Genomic DNA, 27,000 nt, shown 5'->3' with positions numbered 1-27,000 from the left:
ACCAGGCTCACTTCTGTAAGGCTGCCAGCTGTGAGCTGTGAGCTGCGAGCTGCAGGGGGATTCAGCTGCTGGCTATATGACAGTCCAACACTATGTAGATGAGGGTGGTAAAATACTTAGACTCGTAACTAGAGCACTTGTCAGCGTGTGAGACTCTCTCAGAGGTGGGCAGCTGACCTGCTCCTCACCCGTGAAGTTCGCCGACAAGCCCCAGGGTAAGATCCAGCGAAAGGCGGCGATTGGACCCACGAGGGGGGGGACTTAAGAAACAACATTACAAGTCCTGTATCATGATTTACCGTCGCTCTCGGGGCTCGTTAACACCAGACTGAGCAGCTGGAAGTGCTCTGCCCGCCTCAGGGAGAGGGACATAAAAACTAGATCACCGCCGTTCAAGTCACCTGAAATCAGGCCGGAGGTGGTGTGTGATCTACAGATGAAAGAAGGATGTTGTTGTCGTTTTTTTTTTTCACTTTTTAACACAACTTGAGCACCTCGCTGTCCCACCTCGTCTAATGCCAGCAGTTTCACGCCTCGGAGTGAAAGAGAGAGAGAGGGAGAGACCGGGTCGCGTTTTTCAAAATGTGGGAATGTTTTTTTTAAAATGGTGCTCGCCCCGATTCTAATTGCATTCGTAACCTACGTCTCACTGTCTCCCTCTCTCTCTCTCTCATTCACTCACTCGCGACCGCACACAATAAAATCTTTGAAAAAAAAACTGCGAGAGGCAGAGAGAGAGAGAGAGGGGGGGAGGAGAGGAGATGGGGGGGGGGGGGGTCGGACGGCGAATTCTAGTATACAACACAACCCGTTTTCCCCTTCTCGTAATGTATTTAATTCAAGTGAAACGTAATCATGACGTGCCGAGTCATTAATCTGCCCGCCGCCACTAACGTAAGTACACTGGCTTTACTTTCATTACAAAAAAATGTTCTTTTTTTTCCTAAAACAAAAACCATCTCTCTATCTCTCTCAACATATACATGTGCGTACCGTACACGTCGGTGTTAAAATTGTAGTTACGCTTTTGCGTTCCGGGCAAATTCATTAATTACACCAAAAAAAAAACAGGGCACGGTGATAATTAGAAGATTTTTTTTAAAACACCCCCTCAAAAAAGAAACACCTGACTTCAACAGACTTGGGTTTTTTATTTGGTGGTGTTGTTGCCTTCCGGGGTGAGGAAACCGAACAAGCCCCGGGGTTCGGATCTCGCACCGGGCCGGTTTCGTCGCGGTCCCGGTCGCCAATTCTTTATCTCCCGATCGATCTTCTTCTTCTTCTTCTTCTTCTTCTTGCGCGTTTTGTTTTTTTGATAACCTGCTCGCTCGCTCCGCGGCGATGACGGCCGGGACGGGTAACGCGCCGGGCTGCCGCGGTAGGGGGGGGAGAGAGAGGAGAGAAAAAAAATTGAAACAGCAAGTAGCTCGCCGGCCCGCCGTGCGCTTCTGCAGGGAGAAAAAAAAAATAAAATAAATGAATGTTGCTTAAGGGCACGGGGAGGCAAATAGACGAGCCTGCTACGAAAAAAAAAAATATGTGAAGACCGGGCCTACAGACGATGATGCCGGTTCAGAAACGCTACTAGGACAGTTTTAGAGGTGGGGGGGTACAGTGGAGATGGTGGGTTAGCTGATTGCGGGGGGCGGTGGGGGCGGTTAGGGACGACTCCGGTAGCGACCACCAGTTTGAAGCGGGTCTTACCTCAACCCCTTTACCCCTTCCCCCCGTCTCACCCTACATCTTCTGCCCCTCTCGGCCCGGGGGGGGCGGGCGGCGGGGGTAACATCTGTATCACGAACTTTTTTTTTTTGGGGTGGTGACCCAACCAAACTAGACGAAAGTTTGAAGTTGTGCTTGTGTGTGTGTGTGCGAGGTGAGACAGATGGAGAGGGGAGAGGACTTTTGAACGGGTTTAAAAAAAAGAAAAGTTTTTCTTTCCCGACGTGGTCTGGGACGTCTGTTCAACACCAGCCTCCCTCGGGTCACAGCCCCGGAGATGTTTCGGCTAAAACGCGGAAAAAAAAACCCACCCCAAAACAAATCATATGGGTATTTTGGTATCGGAGCTGCTCAGAGGCGCGGGGGGGGGGGGACTTTTAAAGTCCGGATGAGTTCCTGCCCCCCTCCTAAAACAGATCTGTAGTAATGGAAGCTGGCGTTTGCGTTCCTAAAGGAAAGAAAAAAGCGTGGGGTCTGGTCAATGACGTGTGTGTGTGTGTGTCTGTTTTGGGAGTTTAGCCTGAACTTGGTCCAGGACGGTCATTAACACCCCCTCACCCCGGGTTACTCCGTCTCTGCCTGCCCGCCTGGCTCGGCTGCCGGCACTCGCTGTAGTAGCAGCAGCCGCCGCCGCCGCCGGAATGAAAGTTTTTCTTGGTTGCTGAAAGATACAAAACAAGTGGCTTTTCTTTCTTTCTTTCGATAAAAAATAACCGCTCAAGTTGCCAGCCTACCCCGGCCGACCTCATGGACGGTCGTAGCGGTTTTTGCTCTAAACAGGGGAGGGGGGATAAACCCGTGTCGTTTATTTATTTTACCCCCCCAAAAAAAGGGATGCAGATCAGAGTCGAGTCGCCGAGATTGGCGGAGAGGAGATATTCAAAATGAAACCCGTGATGACACGCCGTCTCTCCCCCCTGTCTTTGTTCATCAGGAGAGGAGGCGCAGTGTCTGCGTGTGTCCTGCCTCTTTGACTTCGGCAGACAATGGCGCTCGGCTTCCGAAAAAAATAAAACGTTTGTCACAGATTAAAATATCCCCACTGTAACCGCACTGTAGCGAGCGTTACCTCAGCGGCGGTTGACATTTTAACTTCTGATGTTAAAAAAAAAAAAGGCACGAACTGTGAGCAGCAACTCCCAAGAAAGCTGTTGTTGTTTGCGACGTGAGAAGGCTTCTATATTGTTTAGGGCCAGCTGACGTAGATTATTTATTTAATAAGCTGATGTGCGTATTAATTGAGATGGCGCACGAAGAGAGAGAGAGAGACGGGCTGGAAAATGGTTCCCACTTAAATCGTGTGACGCGACCGAAGTGGAAGCCGAACTTTTCGTTGGCTTGAAAAAAAAATAAAATAAAAAAACAGAACAAAACAAAAAGAGTGCGATGAAACAGCAGGAAGCTGCTGTAAAGAAGATAAAGACGAATCTTTTTATCACGCCCCCCCCATACACACACACACGTACGTGTTGTTCGAAGGTGTGTAACACACTTTCACGGGTGTGCGTGTCACAGAGACGTCAAGAAAGCCGAAAGCCGGTCACTGGGATGAGATGAGAAAGAGATGGAACGGAGATGCTGCTCGCAGACTAGTCAGAAATAAATAGACACGTTGCACCTGTGCACAATGATGGCCTGGAACAGCCCCCAGGCTGGTGGGCACTGGCGCCATGCTGGGTGGTGCCACACTGTGCCATCTGCCCGGTGCTGAAATGTTGGCAGGAGATTGGCGGTCCCAGCCCATGGGATAGCCCGTGTCTCCTCACTCTTTGCACTCCGGGATGTGGCTTAACTGGGAAAGATTTTGTTTTTATTTCCACCAAAGCCCGCGCTCGAAATTAGGAGTTGAGGCCTAACGGGACAGATGAAGAAGATGGCATTCGAGGTTCGGTGGCGTTGGCACCCCGAAAAACGCGCGTCTTTGAACTTGGAAAGGTGGTGGTGGTGGGGGGGACCGAGCTCTGTCCGAACTAGGCTGAGCGGGCAGAGGGCCGACGAAAGAGCGGATTCCGCGGATTCGGCGCTAGGAGACGAGGGCTTGGGGTGTCGCTCGGGGAGGTCTTGGGAGGCGGGACTTCCTGTTGACCTCAGGAAGTGGTTGCAAGGTCTTCAGAGTTTAACCTGGGGTGAAGGGGAAGAAAGCCCGGGAGCTCGTGGGCCGTAGCAGGAGGCAGGAGCTCAGTCAGGGCTGCTCCCCAGGACAGACCCAGGAGGGCCGTGATGCCTCCGACACCTGCTCCATCCCAAGCACCGATTTAGCTCGGTTGGTCACCAGTGTCTGATTTCTCTCAGGTCCGGTATTTCCTTGGCCTGTAGGAGATCATGACTGAGATGAAGGTGGCGTGTCTGCAGGTTTTCAAGATCTCTTTCAAGCACCAGGGCTTGAAGTTCTTAATGTGATCCGATCAGACTGATACCGAGCTGACGCAGGGCATTAAGACCTGGGCTGGACTGGGCTCAGGCAGCACAGTGATACATTGTTGAGCATTTCAGCCTGGCAGCCCTGGGGCCCTGGGTTCAATTCCAGACCCGGGGTGCTGTCTGTGTGGAGTTTGCATGTTCTGCTCTATTTTGTGTGAGTCTCTTCTGGGTGCTCCCACAGTGTCCCACAGTCTAAAAGACATGCTGGTGGGCCAGTTGGCTTCTGGGAAAACTGGCTCTGGTGTGAGTGTGTGTGTGTGCCCTGTGATGGACTGGCGACCCGTCCAGGGTGTAGTCTGCCTTGTGCCCGTTGCTTGCTGGGATAGCTCCTGGGCGACCCTGTACTGGATAAAGTAGTTAGAAAAGGTTGGTTTGATGGATTGGGCCCCCCAATTAATTGATCTTTGTTCCAGCCGAGCTCTCCGTTACTTAAGCAAGCTAATTATGTTTGTAATTAGATGCTTCCTAAACGCTTTCAGCTCTGAAATACAGAGGGAACTGTCAAGCTGTCTCGAAGACGTCATAGACTGCCTGTAGAACTGCCCGACTTTCTGAGCATCGACGCCAATCGGAAAAGTTTAATTACGCAGACGGGTGGCTTAGCAAAGGGGCTTAATTACGCAATTAGGAGCTCAGCTGGACGAGGAGGGAGTAGAAGATGCAAAGTGTCCGGACGTCTGCTTGTCTCTTAGCGAGAGACCGCGAAGGCCCCAAACTCCGTATCTTAACCACGCTGGTTTAAGTTCTAATTGTCTCCTGGGTACCGAACAATGAAATGAGATGTGCGTCTCAGCTTCGCAGTTTGTTTCCACAGTCCACAGACAAGCTGCAGGGCATTTGGCTTCTGGGAAAACTGGCCCTGGTGTGTGAGGGACCAGCGTCCCATCCAGGGTGTACCCTGCCTTGCTCCTGTTGCATGCTGGGATAGTCTCCGGCTCCCACCTGCTGGTTTTCACCCTCTCCCACTTTAAATAGGAAGTTTCTTCATTGGAACATTTGTGTTTTGTTTCCCGTCACCAGTTTGGGGACGGCATTTCACTTACGAAAAATTAACTGTTAGAACTATAACGAGTGTAAGAGCTGGGAGCAAGCAGTTCAAATTCATCTCATGGTGAAATCAGTGAAGGAACTGAGGGCTCGACTGGAACGAGACCCAGCAGGTGTGTGTGGGTCACTGGGACCAGGACTCGGATCCACTGTTGTATGGATAAAACAGGTAGAAAACAGCATTGTCTTGAGGGCCACATGCTGGAAGAGGAATGCTAGTCCGAGCACCCCAGGGTGCTGGAGCTCAAGATCGACCTCACCCACCTCGTTTGAAAGACTGGACAGGCGTGCAAGTTATTGATCAACGAAAGAAGCAATGTGCGCAGCGAATGTAGCCCCGGTGGCTGATGGTTTCTGCTCCCGATCCGTTTTCAGATGATTTTGGGGGGAATTTAACGCAATATGACCTGCAGTCCATCACGCTTAAACTTAAACCTGCCCCCGGGCTTCCAAAAGTGCGAATTTCATGGCGACCTTCAGAACCTGCTGTCCAGGAACATGACCGGACTCCTCGCCCCTCTGCCTCCTGGTTTTCCACCCAGCTGAATGCTCTGTTCCACAGTGGGGCCCTTAATCAAAACACGAACCGCGGCCTTGAATTTTTTTAATGTTTTCTTTCTGCCCTCTAACGGTAGGCCGTTTCAGATTGAGTTGTTCGAGGTGATATAAGTAACTTTGTACTTTGTATAAGTAACTCATTGAAAGCTCAGCCAGCACACAGATCGGCACGAGGAAGAGGTGTTTAGGATTGGGAAGTCCTCTCTGATCTCCGGCTGCATGCGCCCTCTGTGGCCACTCTCTCGTGCCGAGTGCCTTTTTCTGGTTGCCAGTTAGGATCCTGTTGGCACAAAGCACAATCTGTTGCATCTCTTGTTCCACCCCTCACCCTTTGTGTAAAGTTGCGCCTCTTGTCCGGACTTGGCAGATCCAGCAGTGTCTTGAGAGAAGCCGGGGTATCGACTTCAACGCTGTGGCTGGGCAGCTTGTTCCCCACTCCCACCACCCTCTGTGTAAAGGTGGATGCTGCACATTGGTGGTGGTGGAGGGGATCCCCATTACCTGTAAAGCGCTTTGAGTGGAGTGTTCAGAAAAGCGCTATATAAGTGTAAGCAATTATTATTATTATTATTATTATTATTATTATTATTATTATAAAGAAGAGCCTCCTGTCCTGACTGGAGGAGCTCATCCTGCTGTCACATGAAACAAGCCAGTATCCCGCCACACTTTGTGTAAAGTAATGTTTCCTATCCAGACTGGGAGATATTATCCAGCTGTGTCTGGAGAGAAGTGAGGATATCGGCTTCAACACCATGGCCGGGCCGCTTGTTCCACACCCCCACCACCCTTTGCGTAGAGACGTGCCTCCCACTCTCAGTTTTATGAAACACATCCCTGTATTTTCCGCTGGTGCGCTCTGGCTTGTCCTTCCCTGCTGGTCCTGAAGATGTCTACAGGTCAGGCGCCCTCGTACCCTTCTCCGCCCCGGAGTGTGCCACGGCATGCCTTGCAGAAAGCAAGACGAAAGGCTGCAGGAGGAACAGGAGAGGGCACGACGCACAGGGAAGGGGGGAGAGGGGGAGAGAGAGAGAGGGTTCAGGGAAAGTTGAAGCACAGGAAATTAATTCCGGTCGCGCGGAGGTTGGGCGTGCGGCCGTGGCAAAAATAAAAACCTCAAATCCTGATTTATGCCGAGCTGAACCGCGGCCCACCCACGCAACGACACGCGCGCTCTGGCCCAAAACGCCCAGGACCAGAGCCCTGCTGGCACGGGCCTCTCCACCGCCGCCCTGGCCTGATTCTCCTCGCTGTGCACCTGGATGATCGACGGATCACTTGGCGCTGACGTCACCTCCTCTCCCTCACTGTGTCTCCTGTCCTGTTGTGTGTGTTTATTCCAGTGGGATTCTCTGTGATCTCCTCTCTCTCACTGTGTCTCCCTCCTGTCCTGTTGTGTTTATTACTGAGGGATTCTCTGTGCTCTGCTCTCTCTCACTGTGTCTCCTGTCCTGTTGTGTTTATTACTGAGGGATTCTCTGTGCTCTCCTCTCTCTCACTGTGTCTCCTATCCTGTTGTGTGTGTTTATTACTGAGGGATTCTCTGTGCTCTCCTCTCTCTCACTGTGTCTCCTGTCCTGTTGTGTGTCTTTATCACTGAGGGATTCTATGTGATCTCCTTTCTTCCACCGTGTCTCCTGCTCTGTTGCTTCTGTGTGCTTATTACTGAGATAGTGCTGCTTTTCTGTCACCAGTGAATCACCAGTGAAACTCAAACAACTTAAAATGCCCAAGGCCATGTAACAGGAAGTGCCGTGGGGAAGCATATCAGTGTCGGGCTGGCTTGCCCAGACCTGCGCAGCAGTTTTGGGCTCCCCCAGCCCCTCCTGCTTCCCTCGCTCCCCCTGTCCCAGCAGTACAGCAGGCCCGTTCTGTCCCTTTTCTGGGCTGCGATTCTCCCCCATCTCTCTTTCTCTCCTTCTGTTCACTCCTTCTTTCCCCCGGGTGTCGGTTTCAGCTCTCGATCTGTATTGTCTCCTCTGTCGCTCTCCTGTGCGTCTCTCGCCTGCGCTGTCGTCAGTATTGGCAGGCCTGCTCCTGCCAGCTGATACCAGCATTCCCTGGCAGGGGGCCAGCTGACGCTGTGCGGGGGGGGGCAGAGAGAGGAGGGTGAAAGGAAGGGGGGAGGAGAGAGGGGAGCGGAAGCAGGGAGAGAGTGAGAAAACAACAACAGCAGATAGAGGACTGCAGTGGGAGGGAGAGGGCCTGTTCACTGAGAAGTGTTTTCCGCAATGCCTGTACCTTCTACACTGCTGTCACGGCGCTGTGTCTCACTTGCACTGTTCTGTGTCTCACTCTCACTGTGCTGTCTCACTCTCACACTGCTGTGTCTCACTCTCACAGTGCTGTCTCACTCTCACTGCACTCACTGCCACTGTACTGTGTCTCAATCTCACTGCGCTGTGTCTCACTCTCACTGCACTGTCTCACTCTCACTGTGCTGTCTCACTCTCACTGCGCTGTCTCACTCTCAGAGTGCTGTGTATCACTCCCACAGCACGGTGTCTCACTCTCTTTGTGCAGTGTCTCACTCTCACTGCGCTGTCTCACTCTTAATGAACCGCACCTCAGTCTTACTGTGTTGTATCTCACTCTCACTGTGCTGTGTCTCACTCTTAATGCACTGTGTCTCACTCCCACTGCGCTGTGTCTCACGCTCACAGTGCTCTGTCTCAATCTCACTGTGCCGTATCTCACTCTCACAGTGCTGTGTTTCACTCTTAATGCACTGTGTCTCACCCACTCCGCTCTCTCACTCTCACAGTGCAGTGTCTCACTCACTGTGCAGTGTCTCACTGTCACTGCGCTGTCTCACTCTCACAGTGCTGTGTCTAACTCTCACTGTGCAGTGTCTCACTCTCACAGTGCTGTCTCACTCTCACAGCGCTGTGTCTCACTCTCACTGTGCGGTGTCTCACTGTCACTGCGCTGTCTCACTCTCACAGTGCTGTGTCTCACTCTCCCACACTGACACTGGTCATGCCTGTTTCAGCATGCTATCACTGTGTCACTGTACACACTGTGCTGAACACTTCATCGATCACTGACCGGGGCCTGACCCCCAGCAGCAGCCCCCCGCAGGGAGACAACACCACCCGCGCCTGAAAGCCCCCAGCGGGCGAGAGCTGCGGCGTGTGGCGTCTCCGGCCGTCACACATTGTCTCAGCTGGTGTATGTGCTCAGGAAGGGGTGTGTGGGGAAGCGGCTGCATCACGCGCCCATCCTGTTTGGGATAGCGAATGTCCTGTGCCGACCCACGTCTATAGACGGTCTGGGGGGGCCTGTGTGCATTAACCTCTTCCTGGCCTCCCCGCGCAGCTCGGGATCGCAGATCCCGCGAAGACGTCACCCTCTGGGCCCCGCTGGGGGGTCGTCGGCTGTTCCTTTTCAATAACGCGCAGAGGAACAAAAATGCTTTATTTGCTTATTTGCATGTGGGCTCCAATACCAAGACATGAAGGAAACACTGAAAACATAAACACAGAACAGCAGCTGCAACAACACGTTAAATAACACTTTCCAGCATGGAATAAACCTTTACTTGTTCCTTTGCAAGTTAAATAACATGCAGCTTGAAAAAAACACCCCAGTGTGAGCCAGGGGTGGAGGGGTGGAGTTCAGTCATCTGACAGCTTGTGGGAAGAAAGTGTCTCTGAATCTGGACGGACAGGGTACGTGTCTTTCTGCTCTTATAACGCTCACCAGAGGGCAGGGGGGAGAAACCAGCATGCCTGGTGTCCTTAGCGATACTCCCAGCATTCCTGAGAGAGGGAGCTGTAGAAACGTCCGAAATAGATTCCTTGAGTCTAAAATGAAACGGGCAGTGTGAGTAGCTCAGAGGAAATCCTTCTGGGTACATGAGAGCAGGGCTATATTTAAGGAAACTGTTTGTGATGAAGAAAAAGGAATGATCTCAGCGTGCTGGCACAGGTTGAGCAGATCGCACTACGTCATGCGGGAGTATCGCCCAGTAGCTACAGGTCTCTGGAATAGGAGCATAGCGGTACCGATCCTGACCTCTTTTCCTGATCGTCCCTGGTCGATTTCCTGATCCTGTCTTGCGGGAGGGTCAGACAGAGAGCTTCGGAGTGATCTGGTTATGACTGGGCTTTTTGGGGTCACGTGAAAGATGCTGATTGAGAGCTTAAGTCCAGTTGTCCACATATGATGGGACTCAGGCCTGGGTTATGTCATTGACCCCCCTGAGTTGGGCGCTTATGGTATGGGTCACCAAGGGTGTCCTGGGCTTTGCCAGCAGTTATCCCAGGGATTTTCCATGCACTTGGGAAATGGCGGGAGCTGTATTCTGGGGTCTCCCTGTTTGAAGAAAGCTGGGGGAGTGCGGTGCACTCTGTTCTGAGTACCCCAAGCAGGTGTGAGCCAGTACTTGGATGGGGGACCTCCTGGGAAAAACTAAGGCTGCTGCTGAAAGAGATATTAGAGCTGCTGAAAGAGATATTAGACCAGTAGGGGGCGCTCACCCTGTGGTGACTCTCTGTGGTCATTAAAAATCCAGGGTGTTTCTCGAAAAGAGTAGGGGTGTTACCCTGGTGTCCTGGCCAAATTTCCCCCTGGTCTTTACCAGTCATGGCCTCCTAATAATCCCCCTCTCTGAACTGGCTTCATCACTCTGCTCTCCTCCCCACTGAGAGCTGGTGTGTGGGGAGAGCACTGGTGCACTATGGCTGCTGTTGCATCATCCACGTGAAGGCGAAACATTGGTGGGGAGAGTGGGATTTATTATGACCTCTTAAGTGCTTTGAGTGGAGTGTCCAGAAAGGTGCAAAGAACTAATACCCCATGTTCTCTTGCAAAGGGGTGCTGACAAGACAAGCTGATGTAACTGTTGCCAGGTCAAAAACTGGAGGTGGGGCTGACTGAAAGGAGGGGGACGCTTGTTACAATATCGGCAGGACAGAACCCCTGACCTGTGTTGTGTGTTGTGTTTCCTGGGGCAGAGGAACGCCAGAGGTGGCCTAGGAGATCGGAGACAGAGACAGAGACAGGATCGTGACACTTCAGTCCGTCTCTCGCCGCTGACCAGAGAGCCTGGGGCATGGGCCGCCCATCGCACTGGTAGGCTCGCCGAGGGCTGTAGTGGGAACGGGCTGCTGAAGCACTTTTCAGGCAAGGGCAAACACACGGCAGGCATGACCGACGTGACGCCGGGAGGCCTGTTCACCCGCACAGCAGACAAGCTGGACACGAGACGGAGACGTCATGCAGTTCTGAACCGAGGTGGTCATAACTGTCACGGGGTTATTGAGATCACAGCCGGGGTCCCGTTCTGGGAGGAGCTCCTCCACGCTGGAGATCACAGCCGGGGTCCCGTTCCGGGAGGAGCTCCTCCACACTGGAGATCACAGCCAGGGTCCCGTTCCGGGAGGAGCTTCTCCAAGCTGGAGATCGCAGCCGGGGTCCCGTTCTGGGAGGAGCTCCTCCACGCTGGAGATCACAGCCGGGTCCCGTTCCGGGAGGAGCTCCTCCACGCTGGAGATCACAGCCGGGTCCCGTTCCGGGAGGAGCTCCTCCAGCCTGGAGATCACAGCCGGGGTCCCGTTCTGGGAGGAGCTTCTCCAAGCTGGAGATCACAGCCGGGGTCCCGTTCTGGGAGGAGCTTCTCCAAGCTGGAGATCACAGCCGGGGTCCCGTTCTGGGAGGAGCTCCTCCACGCTGGAGATCACAGCCGGGTCCCGTTCCGGGAGGAGCTCCTCCACGGTGGAGATCACAGCCGGGGTCCTGTTCTGGGAGGAGCTCCTCCACGCTGGAGATCACAGCCGGGTCCCGTTCCGGGAGGAGCTCCTACACGCTGGAGATCACAGCCGGGGTCCCGTTCCGGGAGGAGCTCCTCCAGCCTGGAGATCACAGCCGGGGTCCCTTTATAGTTTGAGCCCCTCCATCCTGGAGATCACAGCCAGGCTAACTGTCCCTTTCTTTCTCTCCCTCCCAGAGAATGGAGTCACCCATGGAGAGTGTCCCGACGCTCTCTAAGCCCCCTGTTGCCTCCCCCCCTCCTTCTCCGTCCCAAGACAACAGCCCCGAAGATCCCCCCATTTCCCCTTTAACCGTCCTCTCTCCAGGATACCCCCTATCCCACTCCCCCTCTCCCTTTCCGGATGATGACGAAGAAGAAGATGACGACGAAGAAGACGAAGAAGATGAGGATGATGACGAAGAAGAAGAGCCTTCTGTTCCTCCCTCCCCCACCCCAGCTGTCGCCCTCTTCCTGGGCGGAGCCGATCCGGGCAGCCCGATCCCGGAGGAGAATGATTCCGATCCTCTCCCTTATTCCCTCCCCATTTCCCAGCCGCCCGGTCCTGGCGCGGACCGGATCCTGGGGTTCGGGGCTCTGGAGGCGGCCCTGTCCGAGGCCCAGGACCCCAGCCTGAGTGACGAGCTCGACCTGCAGCTGTTCCACAACGGGCAGAGGGGAGACAGCGTGGGCAACCCCAGCCCCGGAGGGGGCCCCCGCCGGTTCCCGTGCCCCGTGTGCGGCAAGCGCTTCCGGTTCAACAGCATCTTGTCCCTGCACGCCCGCACCCACAGCGCCGGCAGCGGGCCCTTCTCGGGCCCCTACTGCAGCCACCAGGCGGCGCACAAGGCCGACTTGGCCGCCCACCTCAAGAGCCACCGAAAGGGACCGGCCGGCGCGCTGAAGGAAGTCGCGGACAAGCCCGTTCTCGCAGGGAGGGAGGGTGCGGAAGACAGCCCGGCTCTCCGATCAGAATCCCTGCCCTTTCCCGCCTCTCCCCCTCCGACCCCCTTTTCTGGGACTCCGCCCGCCCTGGCGGAGACCCCCGCCCCTGCCCGGCCCCCTCCCCCCTTCCGTGACCCCGCCCCGACCCCCGCCGGGTTCCGCTGCCGGTCCTGCAAGGGCAAGTTCCGCACCGCCTTCGAGCTGGCCCGGCACGTGCGCATCCTGCACAACCCCTACAAGTGCTCCCTGTGCCCCTTCTCCGCCAGCCGGGAGGAGGCGCTGGCCGCCCACCTGGAGGACGAGCACCCGGGCCCCGCCGGCGCCGGCGACGACGGCGTCGACGATGACGACGCCCTCCTGCCCACCACCACCGCCACCACTGTCCCTGCAGCTGCTTCCACCTCCGGATCCCCGCTACCCGCGTCGCCGTCGTTCCTCCCCGGAGCCACTGCTTCATCCCCCCCTCCTCTCCCACCGCCACCGCCGCCGCCACCCCCGCCGCCCGCGTTCCGCTGCGAGACCTGCGGCCAGCGCTTCACCCAGTCCTGGTTCCTCAAGGGTCACATGCGCAAGCACAAGGACTCGCTGGACCACAAGTGCCAGGTGTGCGGCCGGGGCTTCAAGGAGCCCTGGTTCCTCAAGAACCACATGAAGGTCCACCTGAACAAGCTGGGGCTGAAGACCGGCGGGGCCGGGGCTGGGGCCGGAGTGGGAGCCGGGCCGGGCGATCCAAACCAGGCGATTCAGAACCAGGCTTTCGGGGCCCTTTATTCTGGGCTCCTGCTGGCCAGAGCCGGCGGTGGAGGAGGAGGAGGAGGAGGAGAGAGGGAGGCCTTGGCGAAACTCTTAGGGGCTGGAGCCGGGGATTGTGGGACCGGCGACGGCGGCGGTGGCAACAAGGCATCGATTTTGGGGTACCTGGGCCTGCCGGGGGAAGCGGCAGGGGGGACCAGCTGTGTGGAGAGGCTGCAGGCGGCTGCCCATCAAGTAGCCGAAATGGGAGCCAGTGCAGCGACAGGAGGAGGAGGAGGAGGAGGAAGAGGAGTGGCAAGCCAGGCAGCCGTATGGCACCTGGTTGCCCGGAGCTTGGCGGCGTCCCAGCAAGCTCAGCAGCAGCAGCAGCAGCAGCAGCAGCAGACAAGGCCGAAGCTCCAGAAGAAGAGCTCTGTGGCCGGGGAGGCCGAGCAAGTCCGCGCCTACCTGGGGGGGCTGGTGTCCAGGGAAGAGCACCTGGCCGCGTCTTCTTGGGAATGCCCGGATTGCGGGAAGCTCTTCCGCACCCTCCAGCAGGCGGTGGTCCACGCCAGGGTCCACGCCAGGGTCCACACCCAGCGGCCGAGGAAGACGAGGGAGCGAGAGAAGGAGGAGGGGGCGGCCCAGCCGGGGAAGAGGCGAGGGAGCGGAGTCGGAGGGCTGGAGTTCGGGGCGCAGAGCCACCCCAAGGCTGGAGTGCTACAGGAGCGAGGAGGAGGAGGAGGAGGGGGCGTAGCCGGAAAGATGGCTGGGTCATCTGGAGGATATCATGCTGTGCTGACCCATTTCCAAGGTATGGGATTCTCCTGGCGGGAATAGCCTGGGTAAAACTGCACACTGAACATCTAAAAAGGTCGTAGATCAAGGAGGACAGGTTGCCCAGCTACTGAGCTGGCTAACTGAGGCAGCTTGCCAAGAGAGATTTCAGGTAGCTGGGACATCCACTGTAGAATTATTCAGATGAGGAATAGATCAGGCTTTAATCCGCTCCAGGCTGTACAGTGACATCTTGGATCTAAACCAGTCCCGGAGGCGGGATGTCCGTCTTTCGGACCTGCGGACTTAGTTTTGCACAGATAGCCAAGTGAGGCGAGCAGTACCTGCCGCTCTAGGTCATGAGCACAAAGAGCTGGCAGTCGGGGAGTGCGGGTGGGGGAAGTTGTCAGCTCACAGGAAGTGAGATGATCGTGTCCTTTGCGTGACACCTTTCTCGGCACCGGCTGGAGAAGGGGCGGGCTGGGGTTTATTCCGTGCTGAAGGGAAAGAGACGCACTGTTTCGGCCGCGGGGACTTCTTCGGGTATCGCAGAAGAAGACGCACGACACCCGAAGGAGGAGCTGAAACCTTGTGTCCCTCATCTTCTCCTTTCAGCAGGGGAGAAACCTTTACCTGTTCCCTTGCAGCTTGCGCCTGCCCACGCAGATCCCCACTCCAGTGGCTGTGCAGTTCAGTTTAAATCCTTTGTCTCTCTCTCTCTCCCCTCCTCTTTCCTGCCTCTGTGTGCCTGTGCGTCCCCTCCCCTCTGTCCCAATCCTACTGTCCATCGGTCTCCCCCCTCCCCTGCCATCCCCTCCCCTCTGTGTCCCTCTTCAGCGGAGAACGGGCTCAGGGGGACGCCTGCAGCCCCTGCCCCGGCCCCGGGCCCGGCCCCGGCCCTGAGGGAGCGCGTGCGGGGCACCGGGGGTAAGGACTGCCCCTACTGCGGGAAAACCTTCCGCTCCTCCCACCACCTCAAAGTGCACCTGCGGGTCCACACAGGTCAGAGCCTTCTCCCTCTCCCGGCTGCCCGAGTCCTACCTCCGCTCTCCTGCCCCCTGTGCTCTCGCGGCGGCGTGGCAAAGCCGGTCCGCTGCGGCCCGATCACTTATACGCTGTGGGGCGGGGCGGTGGCTCTGTGGCTCAGGATCTGCGCTGGTGGCTGGAAGGTTGCCGGTTCAAATCCCGCGGCTGGCAGAGGAATCCTACTCCGTTAGGCCCCTGAGCAAGGCCCTTAACCCCAGCTGCTCCAGGGGCGCTGTATAAATGGCTGACCCTGCGCTCTGACCCCCAGCTTCTCTCTCCCTGTCTGTGTGTCTCATGGAGAGCAAGGCCAGGGTCTGAGAAAAGACAAATTCCTGATGCAAGAAATTGTATTTGGCCAATAAAGTGATCTTATCTTATATCAGGGGTGCCCAACCTTTTTTACTGTAAGATCGACTTTCTCATTTACCAGTCCGGCGCGATCTACCAGTGTGAATTTGAAGCTCTGATATAGGGAAAACAGACTGTGGCCACATCAGCACAATAACGATACCCATCACTGAAATGACAGCAAATAAAAGCAAGTGACTCGTGCTACAGTGAACCAGTCATGTTCTCCATTTTAGAAAAAATAATAGCCTACCTTAATGTGAGCATTGGCACTGAGAAGCTCACTTGAGATCACTTTGAAGGTGTTGATACTGCTGATCATGTCGATGACATTTGTATGTTGTCCCTGCAGCTCGACATTCAGCTCATTCAGCAGTTCAGTCATATCTGTGAGGAATGCTAAATCCAGAAGCCACTGGTCATCCTCTAATTGGGGATATTCACCATGTTTAGACGACTTGAGAAACTCTTTGATTTCAGGCAATAGCTGTCTAACCCTCGCCAAACATGTTTGTTTTTTAAATCTCAAACAGCAAGTCAGCAGCCTCAGCAAACGCTTTTTTTATGACTTCTCGATCCCAGAATGACTTGTTGTGTTGAGCCAGGACGTGGCTCACACGGAACGATGCGATGATTCCCGCTTTCCCATTGTATGAGGCCTCGTGAAAACCGACTGCTGCCAGTTGAGATTGGAATTTTTCCACTTTTCTTTTCCGTAACTCATTATAAGTGGGGAAAAGTCCACATGAAACTTTTTGTGAGCAGTTTTGAAACGTTGTTCTATATTTCTCTTTTTCGCGTAGATGCTAGCATTGCAGATTTGATTGCGATAGTATAAAAAATAATCATGCTCCCATTCCTTGTGGTAACGGTAAGTTTTTTGTCTCTGTTTCATCATTTTCGCTCAAACTCTACAACTATCAAATCAAACCTATCAAGCTGTTGGCGGATTCATCACGGCCAGTCTGTTTCGCTCCACTATGCACTGTAGCGAATGTGGGGTTCGCGCGGTAATAACCAAGAGACTGTTCTTGTATAGCGCACACACACAGCATAGCTCCTGTGGCCTATTTTTCAGTGTCAGCCAGCACTCAGGGAAGAGACTTTTACAACCCATTCGACAAGGGTTAAACACACACAGGGGCAGTAAAATGTATGACATTACATGCACAGAACTGAATGAATTTTTAGGCTGCTGAAAAAAAGAAAGTCAAATAGCCCATTTATTTTTTGCCAAACATTCTTGCGATCCATCGACTGGCAAGCACTCCAGGGATCGACTGGTTGGGCACCCCTGATTTATATTATTATTATGATCATCATCACTGTTACCACCTCTCTGCTCTCATTCTTCACTATGCCCTTAAATAATAATAATAATAATAATAATAATAATAATAATAATAATCATCATCATCATAATAATAATCATAATAATAATCATAATAATGACCATAATCTGCCAGTAGAATCATAATAATTCCTTACACTTATATAGTGCTTTTCTGCAAACATCACTCACAGCGCTTTACAGGTAATGGGGAATCCCACAACTGCCACCAGTGTGCAGCCCCACCTGGCTGATGCTCCAGTACTCTCACCACACACCAGCTCTCAGTGTGGAGGAGAGCAGAGTGATGAAGCCAGTTCAGAGAGGGGGATTATTAGGAGGCCATGATTGGTAAAGACCAGGGGGAAATGTGGCCAGGATACTGGGGTAACACCCCTACTCTTTTCAATTTAAAATTGAAATACTTCACATATGCATACAGTTCTAAAGCACAAGAATTGAAATGTGTCAGTCGAAAAGATGAATTGCAGGCTGCTATATGGAAATATCTGTGCAGGGTACACTTCAGTGCCTTCTCCTCTTGCGAGCTTATTACAGAGGGATTCTGTCTTACGGTCTTTTTTTGTCAACCATTCTGATTATTATTTAGAATGATGCTCTGATATTGTAGATAAATCTCTCCAGGTCAGGGAACATTATTAGTATTGTCATATCAAACCCAGTGTAGTGAAACCAATGTTGCTGTGCCAAAAGATCTCTTTTTAGATTGCAGTCTCCACCTAGTGGATATCAAGGGTAACTGCATCGGCTCAATTCTTGAGCCTCCCCAGGACTTTTTTTAATACACCCATAAACCAGAATTGAATTCTGCATGAACATCCTGCACATACCAATTAACTGTGAAATCATGTACACATTTACAAGAGAAACAGAAAAAGGAGGTTTAATTGGGCTGCGAACGGTGCTGGAGCAAAAGCAGTTTACAACAGGATCAGGGGTCTTAACAATAACCCTGTCCTGAATCTTCTGCCAAAAGACCTTTGTTTATCCTGGTAGAATTTTGCAAAGAATAGAAATAGAATAGGGGCAGAAGGACCCGTTCTTGCCTGTCGTGCTTATTATGTAATGATCTTTGTGTTGGCAGGAGAGAGGCCCTACAAGTGCCCACACTGCGACTACGCCGGCACCCAGTCCGGGTCTTTAAAGTACCACCTTCAGCGCCACCACCGGGAGCAGAGGAACGCCGCCGCGGCCGCCGCCACCACCGCCACGGCCGCGGCCGGCTTCCTGGATGACCACGCCTCTCCCAGGGCGCCTCAGTCCTTCTCCCTGGCCCACCGGGAGCCGTTCGGGAGGCCGGATTTCGCGGGGCTCGGGGGGGCGGGCGGCGACTCCCCCAGGAACAGCAGCCTCTCGCCCCACCAGCAGCAGTGGCAGGCGGGGTCCTCGAGCCGCAGGAAGCGGAAGGAGGCCCGCCGGAGCCCGCGGGAGGTCCCGCAGGAAGGGCTGCACTGGCTCGCGATGCCGGAGACAGAGAAAGGAGGAAGCGGAGGAGGAGGAGGAGGAGAGGAGGCCTTCCCCGGCTTCCAGAGCTGGGCCACCGAGGGGCCGCGAGTCAAGGTGCCCAAATCGTCCCGCCGGAAACCGCTGAGCACCAGCAAGTTTGCTTCGGCGGCCCACGCTAATGGGAAGAGGGGCTGGCCGGGGGGGGGCTTTGAACCCCTGGATCTCTCCCGTCGGCCTCCCCAGGACCCCGGGGAGGAGGGGGTGACGCTGCACCAGTGCCTGTTCTGCCCCTTCCGCACCTCCTCCGCCGAGCTCATGGCTATGCACCTGCAGGTCAACCACACCAGTAAGTCCCGGCGCAAGGACCGGGGGAGATACCTGGGAGGGTCAGTCGCAACCCAGAGGGAGGCGCTACCCCCCTGGCCGGGACAGGGCCCGGGAGGAGATTTCTGGGCTGACCCCTTGCTGGGCATCCGCAATTCCCCCACGGAGGATTTGAAACGCCTCTTGCTGTCTGAAACGGGCCTTCCCTCCCGCCCCCGGAAGAGAGCCACTGCCAATGGGATACTTCCGGAGGAAAGTGGCACAACAGCCCCCAACAGTACCCCCCCGGAGAGAGATCAAGCACCCAGGGATCCGACCGCAGGAGAGTCCCAAGGAATGGAGTTCGAGGATGGGGATGGAGGACGAGAGGAAGAGGAAGAGGAGGAGGAGGAGGAGGAGGAAGAGGAAGAGCGGGAGGCACAAAGCAGCCAGAGCAGCAGCACTGGGGAGTCTCCGTCTCAGGGAGAGAGGAGCCCTCCAAGTCCAGTCCTGCCCCCAGAGAACCATCTCTCTCTGGGTTTTGGGTCAGGAGAGTTACCATCGGCGAAAGAAGACCAGAGCATCGGGGGCGACTAGTCGGGTCTCTGGAGGGAGACGGGACAAGCGAGGTGGGGTGAGGGAGGGAAGCTGTTAGGGGGGAGTTGTAGGCAGGGAGGAGGAATGGTCACCATGCTCCCTTGTGGATTATCTACTCCGCTTCTTAGCTGCCTCTTGCAGACACTCCTCCACGCCACCCGGATCCTGGGAAACGACAGTGACGACTGGGAGGGCTCTCCCCGGCCACTGGTTTCAGCTCACACTTCCACTGCCCTCACCTGTCCCAAGAGCCTCTGCACAACTGGAAGAACCCTGCCTACCCTTCAGATTAATTACCTCCATATTACGGAGGAGAACCGTCAAAACCCTGCAAAAGCACAGCGCTACGAGGTTGGCTGGCAGGAGCTTGCTTGGATGAATTGTGGCAAAAGCCATGACGAATCAAGAGATTAGTGAGCACCAATTAAACATTGCCTAACCTTCCAGAACGGCAGAAGAGGTTGTTTCCAAGATTTGGAGGTTACCCCGACTTTTCCAGAAAACTGGGGGCTCTCCAGTTCCTTTGGGAAGAGGACTCCTTATGCCAGCTTCTTGCCGGATTCACAGGACTGTTTCACAGTTACTCTTATTCACAAGTTATCACTTTGCTGGCCATTTAGCTTAAGCTTTTGAGCAGAGGCCATAGTGCCAGTTCCTGCCAGTCAACAAAAGTCCTAGTTTGGGTGTTCAGAGAGTCCTTCAAAATCCATATTCTCCACCAGACTTCCAAGTAAAAACCACAATTGCCTAAACCTGAATTCTGGAGGCCTTTTTGGTGATTTCTGAGTTTTCCTAGTTTCATTTAGTGTGAAACCAGAAATGTGTCCCTCTTTCTCCCACGCCCTCCTCCTCATCGTGTCGGCATTACAGGTGACAGACAGTGCCTTGATCTGCAGAATGCTAAAATATATATATATAGTTTCTTGTTCCAGTGTTAGAATGTTGTTGTCTTCTGGATAGCTTCCCTGTACAGAGACATGTCCTTTTGTTTATTTGTTTTTAAAACCAGTAAGCAGATCAATCAGACATTGACTGGCGTTACGTTTCATACAATATTATGACAACGGTTCAATTAAAAGGCAGCTGACAGCCCTCTGTCTCGTGGACAAAGGGAAACCCATCCACATTGTCCAGTCACTCCCTTGCACGGATAAGGGATTTCAGCCAGGACGTGCACAGGATCGCCATGTCCTGCTACGACAATTTACATTACATTCATTGTGATTCGCACTTGCCTGACAACTTTGCGATTTTCATCGTTGAGCGTTGTAGTCTGTCTGGATGCCTTGGGTTGATTAATACTGTCTGAAATGGCAACCGTTGCTTCTACAGGGGTTAAAGAAGTAAAGGGGTTTTTGGAACTACCCACCCAACACACTTTCCAGGAGGGGAAGTCTCTTCCTTGCCCACTTCCCCTTCTGTCCCTTTGTAAAGTTCTGGAGGTCTTTGTGCTGAAACGACAGTTCCCGAGCTCTTCCTGCATTTCATTGTCACCCTGGGACATTCTGAAATCGGGGATCTCCCTTCGATGATGCTATCTGCCCTGAGAGAAGGATGTACCTTCTGAGGTGAAGGCCATCTTTCTGCATCACCCTTGCTTGGCTGTGCCTCTGCCTCCACCCAATGTAGAGCTGAAATCTCACAGTGCTGGATTTGCAGCAGCGTGTCCCTGATGGGGGCAGCTCTCCAAGATCAGATCTCCAACAATGACAGTGAAGTCCAAGTGGAAGTACGGAAATGGCTTGGGAAACGACCACAGAGTAGATCCATAGCCTCGTTTTGGCTGTGATTGCCACGGGGATGTCTCTGGTTCCGAGTTCAACTATAAAACAGTCTGGGAGCAGAATTTCCCCAGTGAAGATTCCTGGTTAATTCTGGTAGATGTTAGCATCGGATTTCTCAGGGTCAGAGCTGATATTTATTGGAAAAAAACTTGCTTTACTCCGCTCAACAGTGAACGTCTAAGAGTAGTCAAGTGATTACCTACAGAATGTGAACTGTCCCCTTCAAAGGTTTGCTGTAATAATCTTGTCTCTACTGTTTTTTGAAATGGTTGCAACTGGAAAGTGCAGGTCTTGACCTGTTGGAATGGGAAACCTGTAGATCCCAATTAATGAACTACTGGAACTTCCACTGGGTTTGGTGGGATACCTCATTGCTGGTCTCTCTCACATTCACATTGTTCTCAACCAGGCTAAAGGACACCACAGGTGTCCTACCCTTTTCCCCATGTACCGGAGAGAACCCACCATGGAAACAGTAGGACGCCTGCCGTTTACCTGGGAAGTTGTCGGGATATGAACTCTGGGAAGGAAAAATGGCATCACAGGTAATTTCCTCTGCAGTAGCAAGACATGGAGAGGTTCAACACTATGTTTTGTTTTCTGACATCTTTAAAGACAAGGGTTGAAGTGTTACAGAAATGAAACAAGGGACATTTTCTCTCGTTTACACTAAGTGCCAGTATTTAGGACAGCATCAATGTACATCAAAGGAATCAATATTAAAAAAAATACATAAAGAGACTTTTGTTTTTTTTTGTTTTCTCAAAATTAGAAAATAAGCTGAGCAAACTGGATTTTTCCCAAAGTACCCCCCCCCCACCCCCACACACACCCCCACGCAGGAGGAGAAAAGAGACTGGCGTGGTGGAAGAGGGGTTGAAAGGGTGAGATTCAGGAAATCAAGTTTTGGAATTTTTATTTCAATAGAAAAACCCGAAACTCAAACATTCCTTTCGGGGAAAAGAACGTAGTGCTGGCCAGCACTCGCGTGGCACTGTCACCCAGGGGTGCCGAAGCTATATTGTTCGTTTCTCCTTCTTTCTAGGTCTATAGATTTTGAAGAAAATAAATAAAAGAAATGAAATATAAAACACTAACAATAAATGGATAGGAACCCAGTAGAAATGTGTAGCTTTTAAAAAAAAAATGTCGTTTTTTTATTTTATAATTTTTATTATTATTATTTTGATAAAATGTTAATGTCAGCAAAGGATATTAATAATAATTATAATACATACATATAGTGAAGACTGTGGATTGAATTGTGTGGAAAAGCAAAGCACTGTGGGAGATATTTTCTTTCTCCAAAATAGATTTTTTCTTTGAAAATGAGACCTGTCTACACAAGGAGTTGTTGACTTTCAGCTCGCTAGCAGCACCAATTAAGGCAGTAGTGTTCTGTACCTCCTCGACCTTAATGTTGTATTTCCTGTCCTGTTGAGTGTTTATTACTGAGGGATTCTCTGCTATCTCCTCTCTCTCCCTGTCTCCTGTCTTGTTGTGTGTGTTCATTACTGAGGGATTCTGTTATCTCCTCTCTCTCACTGTGTCTCCTGTCTTCTTGTACGAGTTTATTGCTCAGAGATCCTCTATGATCTCCTCTCTTTCACTCTCCCCTGTCCTGCTGTGTGTGTTTATTCCTGAGGGACTCTCTGTTATCTCCTCTCACGCTCACTGTGTCTCCTGTCCTGTTTTTCGTTTATTACTGAGGGATTCTGTTATCTCCTCTCTCTCACTGTGTCTCCTCTTCTGTTTGTGTTTATAACAGGGATTCTCTGTCACCTCCTCTCTCTTGGTGTGTCTCCTGTCCTATTGTGTTTACTACTGTGGAGACTCACAGATATCAATGGAATGGAGCAGAGCATATGAGCTACTGCTTTAACCTGTATATATACAATGGTGCACCTTATAATTTTCTTCGTAATGCCCATGAAGTCAATCTTATTTCGGATCAATCATGTTGTGTAGCGAGTATTGTGCCTCTGAGAGACAAGAGGATGAGATCCAAACAGTTTCTCTCGCTCCTGAGCAAGAATCTGCTTTCCTGCTGGGGAAGGGTTTAAACAAGACAACCTGTACTTCTGTCCAAATCTGCAACAAAACTGACCAAGCGGTTAAGAAGCAATAAAACTTTCATTCAGTGCAGAAGCCAAGAGCCTCAGTGGGACACAGGCCCCTCTTCTGTTTTTTTATCTCTGTGTGCGAGACCCACCGTTTGTCAAAGTTCAAAGTTCAAAGTTCAGGAGCTGTAGGCTGGGGGAGTCTTCAGTCGCCAGGCTATCGAAGCAAGCCTGGTTAGCAGGACATCCTTTTGAAGATTCCAGCTCAGGGCGGTTCAGTCCCAGTCCTGTAGGGGGCGCTGTGTCTGCAGGTTAAATCAACAAGCAGCCTCCGCAGAGCTGGGAGAGACTGTTGAACTGTTTCGCCTCCTCTGTGATTGATCAAGCCTGGTCCAGCGACCTCGGTCTCTCGCTGTGAGCAGGGAAACAGTGAGCGTAGAAACACTGTAGCTCTGTGCCGAGAAGAATGTATTCTTGGTTGGTAGTTTTCATCGGACTCCATTTTCGAAAAACTAGGGAGACCCGACAGGGGGGGTCAGACTTGCTGCAGATCTTGCACTGGAGCGATAGGAGCTGTCTGGAGCAGCTCCTCACACCTCTGCTGGTCAGTTCGGAGCCAGACAGTCAGGGAGCCAGACAGGACTTGAAAGGCACTGCCCTCATCCCTCAGTTACCAGGAGCTCTTCATCCCAATATGTATAATAGAGACTGCCTGGATGCCACGTTGAGACTTCTATTTAATAGAATAACTATATAACACAATATGCTGTATCTTGTAAGTTATAAGATATGGCTTATTATAAATATAAATATTTACATCATATATATTCCCTGATCAGAGACCTTGCCTAAAATACCACAGACTGCTTGGATCTTATATTACTGTAATTTCTATATCGGAATTAATAATATTATAATTAATCATAATAATTGGGGGCTGACATTGCACTTCCTTCCAAGATCGCCTCTTGGCATTCTGGCCTTCGATTCTGTCCCTTTCTAAAAGAAGACAAAAAAACGACGATTGTTATGATTGTTGTCTTGAATATAGGGGGAAAGACGTCGGTCAATAACCAAAGTGCCTTCTTTTGCAAGCACTTCCTAGAGTCTGTTTCATCAGTCGTTTAAAGCACTAGTTATTTATCGTCTGCTCGCTGGTCGGTTGTCCCCTCTCGCTCTCTCTCTCTCTCTCTCTCGCTCTGTGCCTCCTGTTCCTGTGCTTGGGCTGATCCACGCAGGAGGCACGGGACAGGAGACACAGCGAGAGAGCCGAGACTGTACGGTAGATACAGCAGATTGTTACGAGATCAACTTGTTATTAACGCCTTTTAATGTGATGGGTCACGTGATGGTTTTTTAAGGTGGTCAATACTGTACTGTTCTTCTTATTATAATTATTATTATTGGCTGGACATGTGTCTGTTGAATGTTGTACAGATAGCACTAGACCTGTCGTGTTTTCAATGAGATCACAGACCCACCATTTGCTTTCCAATCTCAGCACTGTGAGAGAAAATGCCGGACACTAGGACGGTGATCCCAAATATTGTCCAAGGTACTTATTTTTCCCTACATCTGGGACGCTTTTACCCCCCCCCCAACTTGGAATATTTGCTGTCCATTCAAGTTTGCAGTTACCAATTCTTCTTATTTTGGGGGGTTTCTACCCACCCGTCTGGGACAGAATGATGATGTGAAGGCAAGAACTCCTGGCTCACTCCTGGGTCCTGGGTTTGATTCTGGCCTCAGGCATCTGTCCAATGGGACATTTCCCCCTGTCTGTGTGGGACTCTGGGGTTGTGATGCTGTCATGGCAAGGAAGACATGAGAGATGTCTGATGGAGAGATGAGAGGTGGCAACGTGACAAAGCAATAGCGCACCTAGGTGACACAACGGAGCCATGTTCTGCCTGGGGTGCTTTTCCTTGCCTGACATGATGTAGATCACAATTTCATTCCCAGCTTTTCCAGCTTTTAGAACTTGGGGTTCCCAGCCCTGGTCCTGGAGAACACTGCCTTCTGATTTTCGTTCCTAACGAGTATTCCCATGGAGTTTTCCTCCCAGCTCTCAGAGACATGCTGACTATGTTTGAATGGTTGTGCCGAATGGTCCCAGTCCCTCCTGGCATGCCGTGCTCCCAGGAGAGACTCCTTCTTACCCCCAGAATAAGCAGCTTGCAGATGGTGGGTGGACACGCCTTCTCGATTTAAAAACCGCCAATGGTTCTAAGACTTGGCTTTTTGACCAGGACTCCACTTTCTCACAGTAAGAGAAAGTGAAAACTGCCAGACATGCTCCTCCCACTTGCAGGAAACATTTAATTCGCCCCCAAGCTCCACTGCGCCTCATAGGAGAGTGAGGCCTGATTGGATGGGCCACACGTCCCTGCAGGCCTGGCAAGTCGCAGGCAGGGGGGCATTTGCCAGAAAACCATAAGCCCCAGCTCGACCCCCTGCTTGGGGAATCCTGGTCGAGGTTACAAAGTGACCCATCAGGTTCAAATTGGCGATGTCTGGTGCTCTTGAGCTCAACCTGCGGCCTCTACTGGTTGAGCCTCTCAGAAGCCTCCCATGGAGAAATTTCCAACCATGAGTTCACCCAGTTTGCCACTCCAGCCCAGTCAGCACCGGATAGAAGCCTCTGATGCACAGTGCCCTCTTCTGGTCCTGCTGCACAGCCTCACTGCCACTGCGGCTCACTGGAGGGACAGTGGAGGGCTGGCCTCCACAGCCCCTCTAACTTCTAGCCACAGATGTCGTTTCCCTCCAAAACAAGGCAGCAGTGTTTTCTGGTACCTAGAGCTGGCTCTCCTGAACCTCGATATTTTCAAAGCATCTTTCCCCAGCATAGTAATGTATTCCTGATTGCGTGGTGTGATTCTACCTGTCCCAGCTAACAAACTATAAATCTCTTCCAATGGTCCACTCAAAGCACTTTACAGGGAATGGGGAATCCCACTACCGCCACCAATGTGTTGCACCCATCTGAATGATGTGACAGCATCACCATAGTGCACCATAGTGCATCAGTACTCTCACCACACACCAGCTATCAGTGGGGAGGAGAACAGAGTGATGAAGCCAGTTCAGAGATAGGGATTATTAGGAGGCTATGATTGTTAAAGACCAGGGGGAAATTTGGCCAGGACACTGGGGTAACACCCCTACTCTTTTCGAGAAACATCCTGGGATTTTTAAAGACCATGGAGAGTCAGGACCTCGACTGCGCATTCCTTCCAATAAATTATTTTTTTAAATAGCACATTCGTGGGTGACTGCTCTTGGTTGGGACTGTTGGGTCCCCTGGTCCAGTGGAAAGCCCCATTTCCCTGGAGAACATGCGGACTCTGGAGGTTCCACTGGCTGATTCGAACCCGGAACCCAAGAGCTGTGAGGCAGTAGCTAACCACCCTGTCTACCAAGTGACAAAGCTTTTCATTTAAAGACCGGATTTTCAGTGTTTCCTACAGCACTTCAATAATGGAGTAAAGTCAGTATAGAAGATGTTCTATCTTATGTTGTGAGAACTATGTAGGCTAATGTAATTAGTCTGTGGCAATATATATTCTGACTGCATATTCCTTCTAAGAGGTTTATTTTGTATTGAGCTTTTCGTGTGTGAGGGGAAAGTGGGCTGGGTCTGTGGTCTTGTGTAGCTGACTGCCATTGCAGTGAAGGGATTCATCTAACATGTAGTGACTAATACCGAAAGGCCAGAAACTTTAGGGATGAACAAATAAATGGAGTTTAAAATCATGAGCTGTCTTGTCTGGTGTCCTCCCTCGATGGAAAGCACACACTGTGCGGACATGAAATCAGTAATGAGTTGTTTTTGTTATCAACACGAAGCAATCCATCCATCCATTTTTTAACCCCTTGATCCAGTACAGTGTTGCGGAGGAGCCTGAACCTATCCCAGCAGGCAGTGGGCTCCAGGCAGGGTACACCCTGGACAGGACGCCAATCCATTACAGGACACACACACCCACAGACACACACATTCATAATGGTTACCCATTATCCCACCAGCATGTCTTTGGACCGTGGGAGGAAACCAGAGCACCAGAGCACCAGAGAAGACCCACGTGACCTTGGGGACAACATACAGACTCCACACAGACAGCCCAGGAA

The 27,000-nt window shown here is 52.2% G+C and overlaps 1 protein-coding gene across 4 annotated transcripts; it reads left to right on the top strand.

Annotated features, from left to right (window-relative positions):
• Positions 1 to 154: 154 nt before the first annotated feature.
• znf219 (zinc finger protein 219) lies at positions 155 to 26,625 on the top strand. Of its 4 annotated transcripts, none has more exons than XM_069188534.1 (5): positions 155 to 215; positions 10,707 to 10,824; positions 11,699 to 13,991; positions 14,792 to 14,956; positions 17,764 to 26,625. In XM_069188534.1, exons 3-5 carry the CDS (start codon positions 11,702 to 11,704, stop codon positions 19,023 to 19,025), a joined length of 3,717 nt encoding a protein of 1,238 aa, XP_069044635.1. In that variant the 5' UTR covers positions 155 to 215; positions 10,707 to 10,824; positions 11,699 to 11,701; the 3' UTR covers positions 19,026 to 26,625. The 4 variants fall into 4 exon arrangements, with proteins under 4 accessions (XP_069044635.1, XP_069044636.1, XP_069044634.1 ...); XM_069188535.1 differs by lacking the exon at positions 155 to 215 and adding an exon at positions 775 to 894 and having other exon boundaries at positions 14,792 to 14,881; XM_069188533.1 differs by lacking the exon at positions 155 to 215 and adding an exon at positions 775 to 894.
• The last annotated feature ends 375 nt before the right edge of the window (positions 26,626 to 27,000 follow it).

This window comes from Lepisosteus oculatus, chromosome 4, assembly GCF_040954835.1.
Source record: "Lepisosteus oculatus isolate fLepOcu1 chromosome 4, fLepOcu1.hap2, whole genome shotgun sequence".
NCBI classification, from domain to species: Eukaryota; Metazoa; Chordata; class Actinopteri; order Semionotiformes; family Lepisosteidae; genus Lepisosteus; species Lepisosteus oculatus.
The sequence above is the reverse complement of the archived record's forward strand: the minus strand, read 5'-3'. Positions and strand labels throughout refer to the sequence as shown.